Raw genomic sequence first — 23,674 nt, 5'->3', positions numbered from 1 at the left:
TGGGGAATTTATATATCTTCAAAATATTATAAAGGTTGCCTACCCCTCAGACAAAGATTTTCCCAGATATTTTCATTTTTATAATTTTGCGTCATCGCTGTGTGACATACCTTATATTAATTTAACAAAAATTAAAGATTGTAGAGTAAAATACTCAAGGGTAATAAAAAGATGCACGTTTAAATACATATTTTATTTATTATCGAATTAAAACTAGATATAAACCTATAATTATGCGACGAAAATTAGATATATGAAATCAAATGGCTCAAAATGCTTCCTTTCCTGTCAGCTGCATAAAATGGTTGTCTTTTCAAAAGGATCTTTTCATTTTAAAAGGCATATGTGGAGTTCTATCTCGAAAAGCAGCTACAATAATTTCTCTCATGTTGGCGACACTAGTTGGTCGAGTTTTGTAAACACTGTCTTTAACATATTCCCGTAAAAAAAAACAGACTAGATAAAATTAGGAGCATTTAAGTATTCTATTAATTGGTGAATGCCTACTGCATTCACCAACTAATACAATCATCTCAATTCTCTCTAATGTAAGATAAGTTTGCATTTTCGGCAAATTTCTGAGAATTTTTATTTGTTTTAACTGACACAAAATGATAACTATTATTGGACTAATTAGACAACTATGTTGAAGTAACTTCGGACATATCACAGCCACCTAGATTTTATCAAATAATAAAGATCTACTCAAATCAAGTCATGTAAATGAAAATATCTAAGAAAATCTTTGTTTGAGGGGTAGGCAACCTTAATAGTATTTTGAAGAGACATGAATTTTCCATTGAATATCGGAATAATATACTGGGTGTTCCATTTAAAATAAGAGAGTAACAGGCTTTTAAATGTGACCAATGTTCAATATTAATTTTGTCTCACCCTGTATAACTTTTTGGATCAAGTTTTAATTTAATTTTAAGTATAATAGTTAATTTAACTACATATTAGGCTATACCGGGTAAATTCCAATTTAGGTAGCTTTTATTGTAATTTAAAAATTGTTCTTTATTTCTAGAAAATGTTAAATATGTCAGAAACCTTACATTTTAGTCATATACTTCTTTTATAAAACTCACCTTTATTTTTCTCCCAGAATCCGAAAATCGATTAATATATAGGTTGTTCTATTACAAAAAACACAACTTTGATATGTAACTTCTTTTGGGGACACCCTGTAGAACTCTCTATATTTTTAAAAAGTGCTCTGAATTAACCTACATATGCTCACAAAATTTCATTTCATTTTGTCCGCGGCGTATGAGAGGCGCCACCCTGTATAAATAATAAATAAATATATCTTTATTTAGTATTCTAGCTAGTTAAGCATGTATAATTTGGTTACAAATGGTTTAAATGGAACACCCTATACTATTAATGTTGCCTACCTCTAAAAACAAAGATTTTCCTGGATATTTTGATTTAGTGTCAGTAGATCTTTATTATTTGATAAAATCTAGGTGGCTGTATATATGTACCTGACGTTACTTCAACATAGCTGTCAAATTAGTTCAACTTTACCAACTAGTTATCATTTTGTGTCAGTTAAAAAAAGTTCTGCGATATTTGTCGAAAATGAAAACTTATCCAACATCAGAGGGAATTGATATGATTCTATTAATTGGTGACTGCAATGTCCCATTCATCAATTCATAGAATGCTTAAATGATCCTGATTTATCTAGTGTGGACTTTTTTTATGGGGATATGTTAATATATATATTACATTTTTACTCCGAATAAAACACTATTTTTTTAAAACATTACAAATAATTTTTTAATCAATTTCAAACATTGCTAATAATACAAACAGTAATCGAGAAACGATTTGTACACTCGTTGAATTTGGCACCTAATATCAGTTCAATAATATATTTTTGTACTTTTGTGCCGTTAAAATGACGAAAATTAATATTTTTGAGACGGTTGAAAAAAAATCCTTTTGATCTGAAGCGAGCGACTTTTTTGCTCAATATATTGGTGACCGATGTAGAAAAATTACACGCCGCGTAGAATTGTTAATGTTATTGGTATCGCTCAGAGTTATTAAGATTTAGCCATTTAGGATAGGACTTTACTTGGAAATATAAGTCCTAGTCATTTGGAAATCCGATTTAAATATTGTTTTGAATTAAAATAAAAAAATCTGATTTAAATAAAAAAAAATCCGATTTAAATAAAAAAAATCGGATTTTTTTGATTTTTTTTAAAAAATCATGATTTTTTCCAACCCTGGGCACAGGTGTAACATTTTTTGAAACCTCGTCCAAATGTCTAGAATTTATCAAAAAGTTATGTCAATTGTATGCAACAACTGATGGTCTTTCTTACTTTCTTAACAATGGATGGTATTAATAAAGACTAGCAAATGCTTCTACTACTAATTTAAGAAGTAGATACTTTTAATTGTATTAATAAAATTTAAGAAGATACTAATGATACTAGTACTTGATGCTAAGGATTAGCATCTTCTAATGCTTACTTCAAAGTATCCCCCAGGATATTCTTAAAAAAGAATTAATAACAACCAGTACATACTTTTACAAACAAGTATCTCCTAGAAAAATTATAAGTTTACGGTTCCTCATACTTTTTTTTAATTTTATTATAATTTAGTGGTTATTTGATAGCATGTCAAACAAGTAGCAGTTAGTTTTTGGCAATCTTTAAAATGTTTTTACGGATCCGAGCGCCAAAACTTTTTAAACCGCATCGCTAAAATTCTTCTGAACGTGACTTTATACGTTCTATATTTATTATATCGATTTACTAGCTAAAAGTAGAATGGATTGCACATCATTTTCTGGGGGAAAGTGAAGAAAGACGAGGGGGTGCTTTAGACCCAGTAACAAAGATGAAGATATTTTTAAGATATATTTGCGATCCTGGTGAGTTTAGGTTTCCAGATAGGCGTGGCTGAAGACATTGGTATTAGTCAACCTACGGTATCCAACACTGTCAAATTTGTAAAGTAAAGTCTTATTGAATCTAAGACACGTGGGGTGGGGATATTAAATTATCACAATTAATTGACTTTACTTATATTTTAATTTTAATACATTTTATATTATAATTTTGTATAATAATAAAATATGACTTACTTTGAAATTCTTCCTCTGGGTAATTGAGGGTGTTTTTCCTTTATCAAGGATAATTACGTGTTCTTTCACAAAATTTGCAACAAATTCTAATTCCGAATTTGGTTTTTCTTGCACACTGGAATTGACACTACTCTCGGAGTCCGACATTTTCAGATGCAGAAAGACGTTTATTTGCTCGTTTGTTGTTAAAAATTCTTGAATGTTCACTTTCATGTATTGATATGATCAGTTCTTTAAAAATGGAACTCAAATAACTTTGCGATTTTAGTAGATACTGACTAGGATTAAGCACATACTTATTAGTATTTGCATTTTTTAGTTATTAATATATGTAAACATCAGCATTTGCTTCTAGCATCTGCTGATACTTAAAAATAAATGCTAGTGCTAATAGTACCTACTACATAAGCATATACTGGTTTTTATTAATACTACCCATTATTTATACTCAAAACTTGTTAAAATAAAATAAACCATTTTCAACAAAACTTTTTTTTTCAAAACATGAGCCAACAATAAGTAAACATAAAATAGTTAAACATGTTTATCACTTCCACAAATATTTCTTTTACATAAATATTTCTTCGACTTCTTTTCTGTACAAACGAGTGGGAGTAGCGAAAGACAAAGGTTAAAAAATCTTTAAAGCATTGTGTGATATACGAACATTTTTTATATTTTGGGTTTGGTATGTAAAAAAGAGGACTTCTCCCCAATGTCAATATTAATTTTGTTTCACCCACCTTTTCAGGTCAAATTTTAATTTTGTTTAACATACATACCTTATTAATACTTGTTAGGCAATAAAGTTATTATTATTATTATTATTATCATACAATGGTTATTTTAACTAAATATCGGGCTATATAGGGTAAATTACTATTTAAGTAACTGTTATTGAAATTTAAAATATATTCTTGATTTTCACAAAATGTTAAATATGTCAAAAACCATACGTTTCAGGCATATGCTTCTTTAATGAAATTCACCTTAATTTTTCTCCTAGAATCCGAAAATCAATAATTGATAGATATATAAAGGTGCGTTCACTCCGGTTGCGCCGCGCCACGCATATACTTTTTTTAACATATACTTTTGTGCGCGCTAAAAAAATACACTTCAAAAGTGCATGTTAAAAAAATGTTTTGCGCAGAGCGGCGCAGCCTTTGTGAACGCACCTTAAAGCGTTCCATTAGAAAAAACACAACTTTGATGCGTAACTTTTTTGCAGGACACCCTATAGAACTCTGTATATTTTTATAATCTATAAATATTATCTATTAACCGACATATGCTTCAAAAAATTTATTTCGATATAATCTACCGTTTACCTTGGAGCCTCCGCGTCGTATGACTGAGAGAAATGAAATTCCTATATCATTTCATCTCTGCCTGTATACAGCAGATAGTAAATGGCAGATTTGCATGATTCATGTATTTTAAATTAATAAAACCACATATTCTAATACTTCTAATATTTACTCTGATTTTTTATCCCTAGATTTAAAGCTATATCTGTGACTATATGTAATCACAGATTACGATGCAATATGTATCATGTATTTGTATATTGATAAAAAAACAATATTTGTACTTACTAATTCTAATAAATGTTAATAATCAAAGATGGCACCAATAACTAAATAATCTAAAAATAATTGTAAAGTGACTGAAAATGATTATTGCCTAAAGTTTCTTGAAACAGCAAAAATGGATAATCTTAATTTTATTTCATAAGTATCTATGCATATACTCATTAGAAATAATGATTTGAGAAATCATATTTTAATATTGAATTTCTCAAATGGAACACATTTTCATACACCCTGTGCAATGTAAATAACATATAGGTTCTAAAAATTCAGTGAAAGATATTGCACTTTGCAAAAATAGATCAAACAAAACTCCATTTCTCAATATTTTATCTCTATCGCATTGCATTTGTTTGTGGAAAGGTGAGGTACTGTCAGTGATTATTGGTAGTTTTATCGGTATACAGACAGATAGAACGACGTCTTGTCAAAAAAAAACGAAAAAATAGTTTTTGAAAAAACCGTGAATGGGTGATGATATCGAAGATAGTAGTTCCTCCATTGAGGTGATTTATAGTCACAAGGATAATGTGGAAGATAGTAAAGAACATTTACTTGTAAGTGATGCGACATGTACCTATTTTGTATATAAACAACAATCCGGATAATTGTAGAAGTAATGATAATTTTATATAAAATAATGTATTTTTTAAATCGATTTTTTTGCAGCAACAAAATATATTTTTTTTTTCAAACGGCACAAATAATGTTTTAAACAAATTCAAGCGTTGAAAATAATATTAAAAGATCTAAAATTATTACTCTTGTAAGTAATTATACAGGGTGTTTCAAAAAACATGTACCATCTCTCGTGGGGGCATTCCTCACGTAAAAATAAGACTTATTTTTCATATCAACATAGGTCCGATTCTGCTTTGTTTCATATCTACAGGGTTTAAAGTCTTAATAATCTTTCGATTTATTATAATTGTCTTCCAAGTACTTTTAGTGATTTGAATGAAATTTCGGGGGTAAAAAAAAGTTACTATAAAGGTTACACATTTTAATGCTAAAAAAGTGTCAATAAATTCATCAGGGACGTGCATATAGGTTATCACTGGAATATTTTTCAAGAAAAAAACATGTCCGCCGCTGACTTTTTCTTTTAATATCAAAATGTGTAGGCCGTTAAATGCCAATTAAAAGTTATCTCTTGATCTCAATTCCAATTCGGCCTCCTTGGTGAGATAAACGCAATTTTGTTAATCACAATTAATAAAATTAAAATAAAATCAAAATTAATAAATTGTATATTTTACCTAATTTATCTGTTATTAAGTATTATCACTATTAATTATTACTACTATTAGCCCAACCTACAGCAATTTCAAATAAAAAAATAATGGTATTTAAGATAATTACAAAAACCCTAATTTTAAAAAGTTTTAACATTCTAAAACTATGCATTTCCATACCCATGTTTATAGGAACTTTTTTTCATACTTTTTGATGAGGAATCAGTGAGTACTTATTTAAAACTTTCGCAAGTTAATGATTTTATTTTTTTTTTGAAGGTTGCTATTAGACTTGGATCAAAGCAAATTAATAAAATTGCGTTTGGTTTGGCTCTCATCAAGGAGGCCGAAGTCGACAAAATATCAAGACACGACTTTTAATCGGCATTAAACTGCTTACACTATTTTACTAACAAGAAAAAAACAGTCAGTGGCGTACCTGCTTTTTTTAGAAAAATATTCCAGAGATAACCCATATGCAAGTCCCTGGTGAATATATCGACACTTTTAGCTTTAAAATATGACGAATTTGTAGTTACTTTTACCATCAAAATTTCATTCGAAATGCTAAAAGTACTTGAAAGAAAATTATAATAAACCAAAAAAATATTAAGACTTTAACACCCTGTACCTACAAAACAAAGCAGAATCGGACTTATGTTGATATGCAAAATAAGTCTTATTTTTACGGGAGGAATCTCCCCACGACAGATGGAACATTTTTTCATATTTTTTGATGAAGAATCAATGAGTACTTATTTATTAAAATAAATCGAAAAAAATATTAAAACTTTAACACCCTGTAGCTACGAAACAAAGCAGAATCGAACCTATGTTTATATGAAAAATAATTCTTATTTTTACGTGGGGGGGAGATTCCCCACGAGAGATGGAACATGTTTTTTGAAACACCCTGTACATCGAGAAACTATGGTTACGGTCGTTGAATTTGACACTTTGACACATGTTTTTATATTATCACGTCGCGTCATAGATAAATGCAACAAGTTTAGATTGGAAAGCCCGTAAAAATTTTAGGTCGCGAAATTATTTTGGGTCGCGACAGTTATACGCGATCTGGCGCTGCTATAGCGATCGCTAAGAACAACGGCAAACAAAAACAAAAATAATTTTCTCTTGTCAAAGTCAGAATCTTCAAAATCTCTTCAAAAGTCATAACATAGATAAATGTAACAAGTTTAGTTTGGAAAGCCCGTAAAAATTTTAGGACGCGAAATTATTTTGTGTCGCGACCGTTATACGCGATCTGGCGCTGCTATAGCGGTCCCTAAGAACAACGGCAAACAAAAACAGAAATAATTTTCCCTTGTCAAAGTCAGAATCTTCAAAAATCATAATAATCTTTCAAAATCTAAACCGCTCTCATTAAAGAAATTCCGAAAAGTGTTTATAGTTACATTTTCAAAATAATAATTGCTATCTTGTGAGTTTAATTCAAGTTTTATTTACTCGAACCGGTCGTAATTGTGAAAAAGTGGCATTAAAAACTTAAAAAGCTGTGCTGTGAACTGCAAAAACCATCGTGGATCGTGGCATAACGTCGGTTTCCAATGTTTCATAGGTATTTCATACATGCGTCCTTATATAAAATAAAGTTTCTTGTACGCAACACACTGTCTTTTATTTATAAAATTAAACGAAAATAACAATAAATTTGAATAAACAATATTTGGCGATATAATTCCGGAAAAAGCCGAACCGCTCCGAAATTTTCAAAAGTTTTGGGTCGCGACCGTTGCAAGAATAGCGCCAAATAGTGTTTACACTGTCCTTACGGGCACTTTCCAATCTAAACTTGTTTCATTTATCTATGAATCATAATAATCTTTCAAAATCTCAACCGCTCTCATTAAAGAAATTCCGAGAAGTGTTTATAACGTCCATTTTTAAAGTAATTATTGCTATCTTGTGAGTTTAATTCAAGTTTTCTTTACTCCAACCGGTGATAATTGTGAAAAAGTGGCATTAAAAACTTAAAAAGCTGTGCTGTGAACTGTGAACTACAAAAACGATCGTGGATCGTGGCATAACGTCGGTTTCCAATGTTTCATAGGTATTTCATACATGCGTCCTTATATAAAATAAAGTTTCTTGTATGCAACACACTGTATTTTATTTATAAAATTAAACGAAAATAACAATAAGTTTGAATAAACATTATTTGGCGATATAATTCCGGAAAAAGCCGAACCGCTCCGAAATTTTCAAAAGTTTTGGGTCGCGACCGTTGCAAGAATAGCGCCAAATAGTGTTTACACTGTCCTTACGGGCACTTTCCAATCTAAACTTGTTTCATTTATCTATGAATCATAATAATCTTTCAAAATCTCAACCGCTCTCATTAAAGAAATTCCGAGAAGTGTTTATAGCGTCCATTTTTAAAGTAATTATTGCTATCTTGTGAGTTTAATTCAAGTTTTATTTACTCCAACCGGTGATAATTGTGAAAAAGTGGCATTAAAAACTTAAAAAGCTGTGCTGTGAACTGTGAACTACAAAAACGATCGTGGATCGTGGCATAACGTCGGTTTCCAATGTTTCATAGGTATTTCATACATGCGTCCTTATATAAAATAAAGTTTCTTGTATGCAACACACTGTATTTTATTTATAAAATTAAACGAAAATAACAATAAATTTGAATAAACAATATTTGGCGATATAATTCCGGAAAAGGCCGAACCGCTCCGAAATTTTCAAAAGTTTTGGTTCGCGACCGTTGCGAGAATAGCGCCAAATAGTGTTTAAATCTTTAAATTGTCCTTATGGGCACATTCCAATCTAATCTATGCGTCGCGTCGCAAAAATTATGTTCGCATATTTGCTGTGAAACTTCTTACTAACAGCTATTAAATTGAATGATTTAAAGGACATTGTTTGAAAAAGTGTAGTTTAAAATTTTGAAAAAGTAATAAGTCTGAGGACTTCATTCGTATACCTCTATGCGCGTGTCGAGTTTGGTTCCAATCGACCTATGATTAAGAAAAATCCTGATCATTTCCAGCTGTCTAGCACGACAATTAATTATTCATAAATTAATGAGCGAATTAAGGATACGCCACTGTTTCATGACAAAATTGAAGAGACTGAACTAAAACTAGTTTTAGTGAACCCTAATCGACATTTGATTTCGGAAAATCGACTATACATAATATATCATATTTTACGCAAAATTGTAAAATTTCCAGGGATTTTGTGCCTAAACGGTTGACTTTAGCGAAAATTTTCATAAAACCTTTTTTATAGGAAAAAATTCTCTTTAATTTTGCTCTCCTCAATTTTTTGCGAAAAACGCATAGTTTTCGAGATATTCGCAAAATACCAATTTTGGGCGCCATCTTGGCAAGATGGCGGCGCCGGCGGCAAGTCTGGAAATGTGCATTTTAAGGATTTTAGTTAGGGACCTCAAAACCTATAAACCTGCAAAGTTTCAAAACTTCCGGACTTTTTTCCAAGCAGGCCCCTTTTTTGATCCCCAATGACTGAACTATGGGGATTACCAGGCTTTTACCCATCCAGACGTTCACATCGTATAACGTCGCTTAACTTTACTAATTGCTGATCAGTTATCGATGTTTCTATGTAGCTCAACAACAGAAAAAAATAGAGTTATTATTTATTGTTTTTTTTGGGACATCATATACAGGGTGTTTCAAAACAAATGCGAAAAACTTCAGGGGGTGATTCCTTGTTAAAAATAAAGGGTAGTTTGCTTTATAAACGTTGGGTCAAAAGTCAATCATTAGGGAGATATCGCAGTACATAGATGGCGGAAAAACAATGTTTTTATTTTTTATATTGAAAACGAAAGAGATAGACTAATGAAATTTTATGGAAGCATTACTGTTATGAAAACACACTTTCTGGTAAATTTTCACTTTTTTAAAATGAGTGGAAGGGGTTGAAATAAACTACCCTATCATTCTTGTTAACGAAATTTAAACAAAAATCGTATCAAACACATGCAAAAAAAGTTAATTTGGATAGTTCAATTTATTTAGCAACTTTTTTTATCTTTGTGTTTTTGATAAAAGTCACCGATTTGAAATTAAAAAATAAAATGTAAAGCATTACATGTCAGGGCAGAAAACATTTTTAGATAAAGAAAAAAGGCTTCGGAATAATTAATTGATCGTAAGATAATAACGTATTGCAGTAGAGTAATGTCAAATAAAATAATATTAGAAACATCCTAAAAAGTGACACCATAACCTAACCTAACCTACTAGATTCTTTATCTAAAAATATTTTTTGTCCTGACATGGTAATGCTTTACATTTTATTTTTAATTTCAAATAGGTGACTTTTATCAAAAAAACACAAGAGATAAAAAGTTTCTAAATAAACTAAACTATCCAAATTAATTTTCTTGCATGTGTTTGATAATATTTTTCTTTAAATTTCGTTAACAAGAATGATAGGGGTACTTTATTTCAACCCCTTTTACTCATTTTAAAAAAGTAAAAAAAATACCAGAAAGTGTGTTTTCATAACAGTAATGCTTCCATAAAATTTCATTAGTCTATCGCTTTTCGTTTTCAAGATAAAAATTAAAAACATTATTTTTCCGCCATCTTTGTACCGCGATATCTCCCTAATGGTTGACTTTTGACCCAACGTTTATAAAGCAAACTACCCTTTATTTTTAACAAGGAATCACCCCCTGAAGTTTTTCGCATTTGTTTTGAAACACCCTGTGTAGGGGGGGTGGGGGTACCGTTAATACAACCGCCTAGAAAATATTTTAGAGGAATACATCTCATCTATAGACTTAAAATTGTTTTTAAGTCTATGTTCCCATCGGTATTAATACTATCTCAAAAACATTCAACCTTATACCGTATGATCGAATAAAAACGGCGTCAACGATGGCTATGAAATGAAGATCGCTGTCATTTTATATGTAAAATTATATGGGAAATGTCATCAATCGTCATTTCATGGCCATCGCTGACGCCGTTTTTATTCGATCATACGGTAGCTTTAACGTTATAGAACATTATCTCTGTTCTGTTAATCGAAATAGCTTCACTAAAGACACCATGTATAGGCATATACAGGGTGAGTCTTAAATAACTGCAAATATTTTAGGGGTAGTATATTTCGACCACAGAAACACGATGATGCGAGGTTTTTTTCGCGAAAAAAAAATGAAAATTAGGAATTTTTGCAAAAAAAGTTTGAAAATTTTTAAAGTTTTTAGTAAAAAAGGTAATTTGTTGATAATATGGCAACATAAGTAGTAGATTAAATTTACAAGAAAAAAAATCCAGAAAAGTTCCAGTGGTTCTCAAAATTTTAGCAAAAAATCATTTTTCTTAGTTAAATAACTCGGTTATTTTAGATTTATTTGCAAAACGGTACAGAGAAAAAATGTTTCGTTTAGCGATATCTACCAACCCTGAAAATATTTGCACCTATTGACTCACCCTGTATATTTATCTTTTAAACAAAACCAAAGAAATAACGGAGTTAGTTGCAGCTAACTGATTAATTATTTAAAAATATTTAAAAATTTTGAGAATCACCAGACTCGACAAAAGGACTTATGAGTTGTTGCCAATTCGTCCAAAAATTCTAGCAACAAACAGGAATAAAAAATTATGTCAATTATGTATATTTACAGTAATGCAAGGTTTCACCATTCCGTCGTCTAAAAATATTAAAATATCTTCGACGGTAACTATGCCAAGAAAAAGATGCCTATGCCTCTGGTATTTCATCAGTTCCTCACTACGAAATATGTAAACAATAATTTCATTTGTGATATCCACCAAACATGTGTCTGATATTCAAAAAAGTTGAAACTCTTTCTAACTTTCAAAATTCAATCTTTCAGGACAATAAAGCGATGGTGACACCTCTGCCATCTGTCGGCGTCCCTTCACAACCGAACGTTCGCATCAACATTACCGATCCCGACAAAGCAAATCCCCCCACTCAACAAACAAAGCTGCCATCTAGTTTGCGATTCAGGAGACGCATTCGAGTGCCGCACGCCGTCAACGCAGTTATCTGCGTCCTCGGTAAGTTAATTCCATTTCAAACATTTATTGATTAAATATGAGGGTCAAACCCAGCGAGGAGCTAGATATAACGTTGCCGTAGTTAACAAAAATTATTATTAAAATTATTTTTTTTATTACAAATGTTATTTGTTTGTGTTTTTACGAAGAAAATATATTGTTACGGATGCCGTGAGTCTTCTAATTTAAGACACAAGATAAAGCACTTTTTTTCCAACTATACATAATACAACCACAAGTATCTATTTAAAAAAACTTCCCGAATTTGTCACAATTCGCTTATTACAGAATTCTATTCAAAACTGACTGACTGACCAGCGCGAGGTGCGGTTATGTACTGTAACGGATGGTACGCGAAACTTCCACTCTAGAACTCTGTAGAATTCTTGAGTTTATTAGAATTCTCTAGAAATTATCGTTGTCTCGTCCGTCATTTTTCAACAATGTCTAAGGGTGCAGCCACACTATCCTCCTAAAAACGGCGTATCGGCGTAACGGCGTAACGACCTTGAATCGATTTCCAGTAATTCTATTGGCTGAAATTTTTGACAGATAAAATTTCTGACAGATGAATGTTTCAGCCAATAGAATTACTGGAAATATATTCAAGGTCATTACGCTGTTACGCCGATACGCCGTTTTTAGGATAGTGTGGCTGCACCCTGAGAGTTGGCGCACTACTCAATTCCCGAAAAATGTCGCCACGTTTCTTGACAATATAAACACGCTCAGCGGTTGTTCGCTCTTCCGACAGATGTCGCCATACACCTTGACAATATAAACCATAAAGTAACTAAAATAAAAGAGTGTTTGAAAGGTTGTCTAACTTGGCCATAATGTTGCATAGTTCAGTTAGGGCTCCAAAGCGTCGCCACCTGCTACCTGTCACGTGTCATTACAAGAATGACAAGTGACATGACAGCAAATTATTTGTATTTTGTAATTGTTTACAATTTTGTTTTGAATTTTGGAATTTTGTTATTATTTTGTGTAGCATAAACTTTGTTTGTTTTGTGTTTGTGCGTACAGAAATTATGGACGAAGTTTTATTTCCCGAGGAACCAGAGACCTTATATTTCTCTATGATTTGAACTTTATATTTTGTGCTGTGTTTTGCCATCATCATGTAATATTTTGTTCAGCGATGATGTGATTTGAACACGATCCAGGAAAGGGTATCATGCAAAGCAAGTTCGATATGTAAAGACATTGCCCATCTCTGAACTCTGTGAACGTAAAACGAACTGACTATAAATTTGCGCCTTCATTTAATAGTGTTGAACATTTGCTACCTCAACTGAACTTCAACTGCTGACTGCTGAGTTTATAAATTCAACTTAAAGGTGAATTAATTTTTGATGTCTTATTTAAATCTTTATCTGTTATAATAGCATAGATTGCAAACCCTGCGATCTTATATGCTTTGTTAGTGGCGTTGTTAAATACGTTTTATAATACTATAGGTAAATCGAAGGGTAAACCGCTGGTGTATTTTGGTGGTGTACAAGATTTGCATTATTGGTATTAGTACTAAATTATTTGGCATTACTTTGGCATTAGTGTACAGAAATTCATCAGGAGTTTACCCCTCGAAGTTAATTCAGCATATATGTTTTATATTATCAAATTTAATTTAGCATTTAACTGTAAGCATTTGAAAAGTGTACAATAGTTTATACTTTTCAAATATTCCGTTTTTAAAAATAAACTTTCATTATATTTTTTGCAGTTTTAATTTCGTAATATTTTTAAAAATACATAAAATTTTATATTCACATTTAAACAGCCCGCCTTTTTTGTGGTAGGCAATGCAGATACCTATTTTACCGATAACGTCTGTCATATTTCAATTAGTTCAGTTAGGGCTCAAGGGTGCGCTACAATCGATCCTCGTTAAACGTGTTGCCTACTTTTGACTATGGAAATGACAACTCTTTTATTTTATATTTCTCTATGATATAAACATAAAAATAGAAGAGAGACTGTTCCAAATTTTACCATATTGGAAGGTTCGTGTCAATGTTACAAACATATCTGTAAATATTCAGTATAGTAGTCAAGTAGTAATACTTACTATAGAGTAATAAGACTTTAAATTTAAGTGAGTTTCTCTTGCTCTTTTATCCTGCTATTTTATAGGGATATTTTAATTACTTATACCTAAGTGCTTATTACAATGATATGATATACCATAAATTTACCGAATATACATATAATATTTAATGCAACTTTTACTGAAGCAAAGTTTACAAAATATATAGTACTTATTCTATAAACTTTAGTAAAAGTTTGTTTGCAAAAGCATTGCAAAAGTTGATATATGATTAAAGGCCTAAAGTGCTTCCTTCCAGTGCTTTATTGTTCAACGTTTGCCAGTGGGTTTAGAGCAACAAGCAACAAATAATTCTCTTAGTAGGGCTAAGTCGTCATCTGCTGTAAACCTAGAGCTTGCTTCATATAGACGCGAATTGCGAATTGCGGAAAGCGATTCGCCAAAAAATATTCGCAAAATTTGGACCTATTTCATACAGTCGCGAATTTTTAGGGACATTTCATTTTTGCTCCACTGAAAGTTACCAAAAAAAATCATAACCTGAGATAACTTTTACGTTAACGTTTACGACCTTTATTTTATATTTTATAGCATACAATAGCTTATTCCGCTTTCTCTTATTACCGATTCTGAACCGTCCTAGAACTATGATGCGTATGCGCAGAAGGAAATATGAAGACATTATTTCATTTGCGCATGCGCTGCAGAGTTCTAGGACGGTTCAGAATCGGTAATAACAAGAACCCGAACAAATCTAATATGAGTTCAAATTTGTTTAATGATTATGAATATTGATTACCATTGTGCGATTGGAACAGAAGGCGTAAAATTGCCATTTACTTATTGTTAAAACGTAGAAGAGAACGGTCATTTGGGACATGTGAAATATTTAAATTTCGTAAACAACAAGGGTGCTTATCGTAATTTAATTCAAGAAATGAGGACAAAAGATGAGAAAAAATTTAGGAATTTTCACAGATTGTCTGTAAAGGAGTTTGATAACTTGGTTGAAAAATTGTCATCATATATATCAAAAACATATCATAAACATATGCACGAGAACCCATTTTACCTGGAGAAATCCTTTCAGTTACTTTGTACTTTGTCAGCGTCGTCAAAATAATCGATAACCGATCACAACACCATTCTGCGCAAACGCGAACCTTAAAATCGCGCGAATATTCGCGAAAAGTTGAAAACACTTTAACTTTCCCGCCCACCAAATTTTAAATCTTGCTAACCGCCAAAATCTTAAAATTTCTGACAGCGCCGCCATGATAATTAAAATTGGACCAATGAGAGCAGTTTCGCAAAATCGCGATTCGCGATTCGCGTCTACAGGTCTATTCCCAGAAGAATCCCTGACTAGTCAGCACGTTTCATTGGTTAAAGTGCGTAGAAACCTGATTGTTAGTCAGGTTTCTACACATTTCAACCAATAAGAACCGCGCTGACTAGTCAGAGATTCTTCTGGGAATGGCCTACATGAACAAGGCTTAAGTCGCTTTAGAGGTTCTTTAATATTGGAGGAGGTGGAATCCATATTTTGGGCCATATTTATTTAATTAAAACTAATCCCAGCTACTTAAATATCAAATTACCTAATAAAACTAAAGTAATAATTCAAAACAATTCAAACATAACCAAAAATAAAAGATCTCGCCGGCCGGCCCCGGTTGTCAAATACCCGCACATGCCCTTTTAAGCAATTTTTAAACGTTATTTAGAAATTGCGCTTGGTGTAATTGATCCGCAAATTACGTCAGACGGTAACGTTATTAGCGGGCGTTGCGTTAAAAATTGACTCGCGCATATAGTAACCATGACTGACCATGATAAGGTACGCGTAAATACTGCATGACTCTATTCGGTTTTACGATATCTCTCTAATAACTGTGCCGGTCAGGCGCTGTGCACAATTTTAGAGGCCATAAGTGGGCGTGCTATGTGCGCAAACTAGTCACCTAACTAGTGCCCGATTCCGAAAATTGGAACCACGAATAACAATAAAGAAAAAACAAAGATTATAATCTGTGGTTTGAGGTACATTGTTTGTAACTCGATTTTAGCTTAAAATTGAAGGAAAAATTGAAATATGCAATAATATACAGAGGGTTGCATTTAAAAAAATAAATTTTGCTGTGCCTCGACTTTATGGCCAACCCTGTATACTAAAATGTATTACTCGCTATAGACATTTAATAACCCTATAACTTTTATATTAAATTTTTTGCGGTACCTCCTATATTTTACTTAATATCGACCGTTCCCATACATATCAGCGACCCTGTATGTTATTAATAAATTTGGTTATTAGCATAGTATAAATTTTATAAGCCAAAAACATCTAAATTAATTAAATCGAATTATTGTTTAGGTGATATTTTCAAAAGTCATAACTCGGAAACGGTTAGTTTGAGGTACATTGTTTGTATTTCGATTTTCACTTAGAATTGAAATATGCAATATATACAGAGGGTTTTTTTTGCATTTAAAAAAAATAAATATTGATGTGCCACGAATTTATGACCGACCCTGTATACTAAAATGTATTACTCGTTATAGACATTTAAAAACCCTATGACTTATATTAAACTTTTTGCGGTACCTCCTATATTTTACCTAATAATCGACCGTTCCCATACATATCAGCGACCCTGTATATTATTAATAAATTTGGTGATTAGAATATAAATAAATAAATAAAATATAAATTTTATTACCAAAAAAAAATAGTTTAAGGATTTTAATATAGCCCAATCTGGCAACACCAATCATTAATTTATGGTTTGGTTAATATGGCGAAATGTCAACATTATAATTTTTTTAGGTACTTAATTTTTCTTGCCTGTAATGCCTGTAATTTGTGCCTGTAATCTTATCAGCATATAAACCTGCTTTGTTACCTCCTTTAGTATCATAATATATTTACAAACATAAAAATGACAGTGCTTAAATATTCCCTGTCCTGTGCAGTTTCGCGATTTAAACAATTTTTAGGTTAAGTTGGGCCAGTTGGGCAATGTTTATGGTTTAAAATCTGGAGAAACAAACTTGTAAGCTAGAATCGATAAGCACATTATCATGCATCTAGTTCTGCACCAAAAATTTTAGTTTTTTGCTATTAAGTTATTTTGTCATTAAATCATACCATATTTTTGATATTCTTGTTATATGATGTAGGTAGAAAGTTAGTGTTATATCAAATGATAATTGCTTCATAATAAATATATCGTACATTTTCTGTTAGTTTAATGTCGTTTTACCTAGGCTATTACATATAGTAAATCGTTACGTTAGATAGCTTAAAAATTGCTCTTTTTAAGAAATGTGTTTGTTTAAAATAGGTCGATAACTAAAATTCTAGAAGAAAGGAGATTGAAAAATGAAAATCCGGAGATTTCCGAGCTGTAAGTTTGGCGTTATATTAAAATTATTGGCCAGTATAAGTTATCAATTAAATTCAAACAGCAGCGGCTGTGGTAGAATTTCGATACACCTCTGTCACTAGGCATGAACAAAAAAGGGCACCAACTGTAACAAAAATAATAAAAACAACATTATTTGTTTGTTTTAAAAAAGTTTATATTATGTTTAAATTGTTTTTAATAATACAAAAATGTTATTGGTAGGCTCTAAGTGAACTCACTAAAATTTGGTGGGAGTGACATGCCCAGAACCAGAGATAATGAACCTGGAAATTCTACCAGCCGCCGCTGAACTCAGAATATTAAATACCTACATTTTGTTACACAAATGATAATTTACCTGGGAATTATTTTCTTTGTTCTACAATATGTCCCCTGATTGTCTTTACAAGAGGAAAAACTTTTTTATTATTGACATTTTGAGAAAAATGCATTCTTTGTAAAAAATTTTGCTTGTTCCTTGTTCTAAAATGCTTAATCCCTTTTATAGTTTTCCAAATATTCATACCGTTTTAGAGTAAATTAAAAAAAAACATGAAAAAATTAATGAATTTTTCCATGTTTTTTTTGAATCCTAAAAATCAAAAGGTTTGGTAATTGGTTGGTAATGTAATTTCGAGTTCATTATTCGATAGATGGTTATTATTAATTTTGATTAACGTCATATTTTTTGCTATTTTTAAAGTACTTATCACATTTTCTGATAACTATATCACCCTTTCCGTAGCATTGAACTAAATAAATTTTGTACTTCTTTAACATTTTAAAACGGCAAAAAATATGACGTTAATTAAAATTCTATCAATAACAATCAATGAAAAAAATTGGCGCCGGGAGGCACGTATAGCCGCCCATACTAAAATATGTTAATATCTCGAAAACTGCGATTTTGACTGATTTTGATGTTATTACAAATTTTGTTGCAAATATTATTCCTAATCTTAATTTGAAAACCGCGTTTCGCTAGCTACTGTAATTTTGGAGTTATGATTTTTTTAAACTTTTAACCCCCTCCTATACCGCCTTACCAACCCCCCACCCCCACCAAAAACTAATGGCCAGATTCTCGGGTGCCACAGTATTTTTGTGCCAAATTTGGTTAAAATCGGTTCAGCGGTTTTTGAGTTATCGTGTTACAAACGGGCAGACGGACGGACGGACAGACAGACAGACAGACCACGAAAATATTTTGTATTTAGGTCATTTATGACCCAAATAACTCATTTTGAGTGAAATTAAAAAAAACTTTTTTTTGCCGATCCTAATAGCCTACCATACCTATTGGTATGGTCGGCTAAAAATATGAAAACGAAATTATATTACCATAGAAACGCGTTATTTTCAACAAATGTAGTTAAAAATTTCAACTATATTTTTATGTTTTTCTTAATTTTCTCTGAAACGGTATGGAAATTAGTAAAAGCATAAACGGCGTTAACCATTTTAGAACAAGCAAAAATGTTAATAAAGAATGCATTTTTCTCCAAATGTCATTAATAAAATAGTATTTCCTCTTGTATAGACAATCTGGGGACATACTGTATAAAATGACGATTTTTTGTATTAATATCAGTAATGTCTATATAATAATAGAATATGAGGCTAACAATATATTCATATCCTCTAACCTATCTATTATAATGTAATAAATATTTTGTACTTAGTAATAAAGTGATCAGAAAATTCAATTTTTGACCAAATTAATACTAAAATCTTTGAACTTTAGACTGTTTTACAAAAAAAGGTATATTTTATATTTATGTTATTTTTACCTCCCATGCATTGATTACCAACAACATTAACATATATTAGGTATACATAAATCATTATTTAGAACAGTTATTTATATTTCTACTAATTCTTCATGCCAATAACAAATTTATTAGTAGCATTAGTCACTGCATCAGGCTTAGGGCAAGACTGCAACAGTACGGTAGATTAACAAAATATATATTATATGGTCTGAGCTATTATGCAGGGTGAGTTTTCTACGATACAAATGAGGAAAGAATTGGGGTTTTCTGAAGTCAATTATATGCGCCTTTCGAGTTTTTGAAAAAGTTTATGGTTTATGGCTAGACAAAAAGTTTTCAGATAAAAGTTGTTCTTTTTTTTCTTACAAACTTTTGACACAAACATATGTTTTTTTTTTAAATATAAACCATAGTTGGCAATGACTTCATATAAAAACGCCGTTTTTAAGCTTTCCAGTGATATAAGCTATAATATGTTTTCTTCTATAAATTACTGAGTTTTAGTCAATCCTTATCTTTTTTGACTAATTTCACTTAGTTGGCATGACATTCTTAATCTATTATGATAACTAACTTATAAAAAGATAGAACATTTTATTAAACGGTTCTTTACAATTTACACAATCTACATTAAACAAATTAAAACTTAAAATATCACTACATACATTTTAAGATATTTTAACAAATGTTCAAAAAAATCGTCCATTGTTTTGAGTACATAAAATGCATTTTTTTAAACTGAAGCTCTTCTCTTCGTGTGCCTCACTGATTCATAAGTTCTCTTGTAAATTTTGTCGATCTAGCTAGAAAAGGAGCGAACACTCCCACTAACTGGACCAAAACCGTTCTGCTTTCCAAGCGGAAACCAGGTTAAAGCGGAACTAAAGAACCTGGGGGATTCCATCCGTAACCTGGAATGGGAATCCTCCAGCGGTCTAAGACACTCGAAAAAGTTCCTCGGAACTTACGACCGAGAAAAATTAAGGATTTTACTTGATTAAACTAAGAACAATCTTCGGATTGTCATGGGGATTGTCAACGAACACCTCAGTAGATTGAAGCTGAGAAACAACGGCGAATGCAGATTCTGTGGGGAAAATTGGGAAACACCAGAACACCTTATCAGTTATTTATACGTTTTAAAAAGATATAGATTGGCTATATTTCAGTAATGTTTCGAAAAAAAACATATTATAGTTCATATTCTTGAAAATCTAAAAAAATGGCGCTTTTTATGAAGTCATAGCCAACTATGGTTTTTATTTAAAAAATGCAAATGTTTGTGTCATATGTCAAAAATGACAGGCTTTAGAAAAAAACGAAGACAGACTTTAGAAAAAAACTTCTAAAATAGATTACCATGAAATCAGGAAACATTTTTAAAATAGCCCAAATTTGTTTTTTTCGAAATATCTAGTAAGCCATAAACTTTTTCAAAAATCCGAAAGGCGCATATAATTATCTCACAAAACTGCAATCCTTTCTCCATTTCACTGACACTCTAATTCCTGTAATTTCCAAGAAACCCATAGAAAAAATCGTGAAAAACTCACCTCAACTTTGGTCTGTATACGATCGAATAAAACCGATAATATGAACTTTGAAGAGACTTTTGAAATGTATATTCTGGGCCTCATTCTGTTGTTTACAATATTGTTACTTCATTAACACTTATTTAAGGCTGGCTTGACAAGTATGAAGATAATATGACCTATTACATTAAAAAATAACGAAGTTAATACGCTCAAAATTAAGAAATTAAATATTAAAAACTTTGAGAACCGTTGCATTCATACATTGGATACTGGATAGTTGGTATCATAAATGGAACCAACTATCCAGAAAACCATCAAAATCAGGTCTAAATTGCGTTAAAAGTATTTTATGATGAAAAAGTGTATATTGAACCGGACTTTGACTATAGTAACACATATATATATATATATATATATATATATATTAATCGGTTTAAAACGTTCTACGTCTTCCGATGCCATCTCTCCATGCCTGTCTGTCTCTCCATGCACCGTCTCCGAGAGATCTTTCCTCCATAAACGTGTCAATCCCTTCCTACCAACTTCTTCTCGGTCTACCCGGTTTTCTTCTTCCTGCAGGTTTCCAGTTTATAATTTGCCTTGGGATTCTTATTTCTGCCATTCTTTGGACATGCCCGTACCATATGAGTTGACTGTTCTTTTTGTCGTCCACTATCGTATGTTTAACTTCCATAATCTCTCTTATGCGTTCATTAGTTATTCGCTCGAGTCTTGATTTGCCTGCTGATCTTCTCCAAAAATCCATCTCTGTAGCTTCCAGCATTCGTTTTGTTGTTTCCTTAATTGGCCAAACTTCACAGCTGTACGTGGTTATATTCTTTATGATGGTATTGTATATTAGAGTTTTGTTCTTGTTGTTTATGTTTCTGTCCCACAGTATCCCATTCAATACCGTGATAGCATTCCTTCCAAGTTGGTTTCGTTCTTTAATTGCTGTATCTAACAGTCCATCATTTGTAATTTGCATACCCAAATATTTGTATTTTGTGCAGCACTTAATTTTCTTCCCTTCTTCTAGTATTAGATCTTGTTGTTCTCCTCCGATACACATATATTCTGTTTTGTTAGTATTGATCTCGACTCCCCATTTCTGATATTCTTCTATAAGCTTTCGTGTCATATAATTTATGTCATCGTAATCTTGTGCTATGATCACCTGATCGTCCGCGAAGCAAAGTATGTAGAGCATGTTATCCCCTATGGGTACTCCCATATTTCTACATTTTTGCTTCCAACCTTTGAGAACTTGTTCGAGATATATCTTGAACAGTGTTGGGGAAATACAGCACCCTTGTTTCAGACCTTTGGTTCCATTAAATCCTGTGTTAACTTTTTGCCGACTTTTATTCTAGTTTTTGTTTGTTTATATAATGATTTTACTGCTTTTATTAGCTCTACATTTATATTGGGTTTGACTATAGTAACTATAGCAACATCATTTCCTTAAAGAATTGCTTATCTGTCGTTATTACACACGGCACACCTTGATCATAAAATTTTTGATAGCAACATGTTTCTCTAACAATTTATAATTGCATTATTGCATTTTATACTGAAATATAGATTTACCTTAGGAGTAGATAAGTTTATATGGGTCTATTTTTTTAAAGTATTTTACATCTATATCTATATTTTATTAATAAACAAAAGTGCCTCGTTTGCCTAGTGCCTCGTTTGCTTCCCTTTTTTTTTCAGGATCGCTAGTTCATGGTTGCTGATTCCTCCCGTATTAATGAAGCCGGAAGGCAGAAACACTAGTCTCTACGAGTAGTTGTATAGCCATGTGTTTCATGGCTAATCTTACTGTAGGTTTGCATTCTTCTTTTATAGTTTGTTTTTTATAATTTTTTATTTTCTATAATTTTATTCTTCTTTTTTATATTCTATTATCTATATTGTTTATTTTATACTACTGTCCTCGTTTCTGTCACGTATTGAAAAAGTCCTCTTTTTTACACACCAAATACAAAATTAAGCTTATGTAATAATAAAAAGTAGCGTTTTATTATTACAAGAAAACTTTTCGAAATAAAAATTTTGTTGAAGATCGTTTGTTTTGGTTTTGAGTATAAATATTTTTAAGAAAGTGAGGAAGACCATCAACCGCATAGCGTTTACATAACTTTTGGGTAAATTCTTGACTTTTGGGCGAGGGTACAAGGATTAAGGGTTAAGGATATAAGATATAGAATATCGGGTGCGTCTCAAAAGTGGCTCACCCCATAACTTTTTGAAGTAAAACTTCTTTACGCGTCAGGAAAATTGGTAACGATCAGAGGTTAAGCTGAAACCCGGAATGTAGATGGGGCTTGAATGTGGATTGGGGCCATCCGAGGCCCCATTTTTCCATGATATTTTGACGACATTTAGCGCACTATGAAAACCCATTCTCAATAACGCAAAGTCGTTCGATTTAGCGTCGTAACCTTGTGAGCTAGGGGCCTGAAACTCGGAATGTAGATGGGGCTTTAAGTGCCCCATCTTTTCATGATATTTTGACGACGTTTTGTGCACTACGAAACCCCATCATCAATTAATCAAATCAACTGACTGGTTTTGGCGTAAGAAACGTCAAAAGTTTATGTCGTCGGATTACGACCAAATCTGATGGTAAGGTATGTGTGCGACGGTGTACCCTGCCGGTCCCACCCTGCAAAGTTGGATACGACGCCGACGTTTCGTTTACATCTTCATCATGCTAACGATTTGATATTGAAGAAAAATGTTGATCGATTTCGGCATAATGGGCTACAGGATGACGCTCTCGACGCCGATGTTTCGAACCGATGACTCTAAATGGACGAAATCATCAGGATTTTTCTTAATTATGGGTCGATTGGAACCAAACTAGGCACGTGGATAGAGGTGCCCGAATGGATTCCTCAGACGGACAGAGG

At 31.9% G+C, this 23,674-nt stretch overlaps 1 protein-coding gene across 8 annotated transcripts in view; it reads left to right on the top strand.

The window, feature by feature from the left end:
* The window catches only part of LOC115874808 (phospholipid phosphatase homolog 1.2 homolog), a 113,645-nt gene that overhangs the window by 75,090 nt on the left and 14,881 nt on the right, over positions 1 to 23,674 (top strand). For 4 of the 8 annotated variants that reach the window (XM_030890101.1, XM_030890103.1, XM_030890104.1 and 1 more), the window contains exon 2: positions 11,800 to 11,986. In XM_030890101.1, coding sequence (XP_030745961.1) covers positions 11,800 to 11,986 — 187 coding nt within the window. The other 4 variants (XM_030890099.1, XM_030890106.1, XM_030890107.1 and 1 more) reach the window with 4 other exon arrangements.

The sequence above is a fragment of the Sitophilus oryzae genome, unplaced genomic scaffold, assembly GCF_002938485.1.
Source record: "Sitophilus oryzae breed Bouriz unplaced genomic scaffold, Soryzae_2.0 scaffold_1297_pilon_pilon, whole genome shotgun sequence".
NCBI lineage: Eukaryota > Metazoa > Arthropoda > Insecta > Coleoptera > Curculionidae > Sitophilus > Sitophilus oryzae.
The sequence above is the reverse complement of the archived record's forward strand: the minus strand, read 5'-3'. Positions and strand labels throughout refer to the sequence as shown.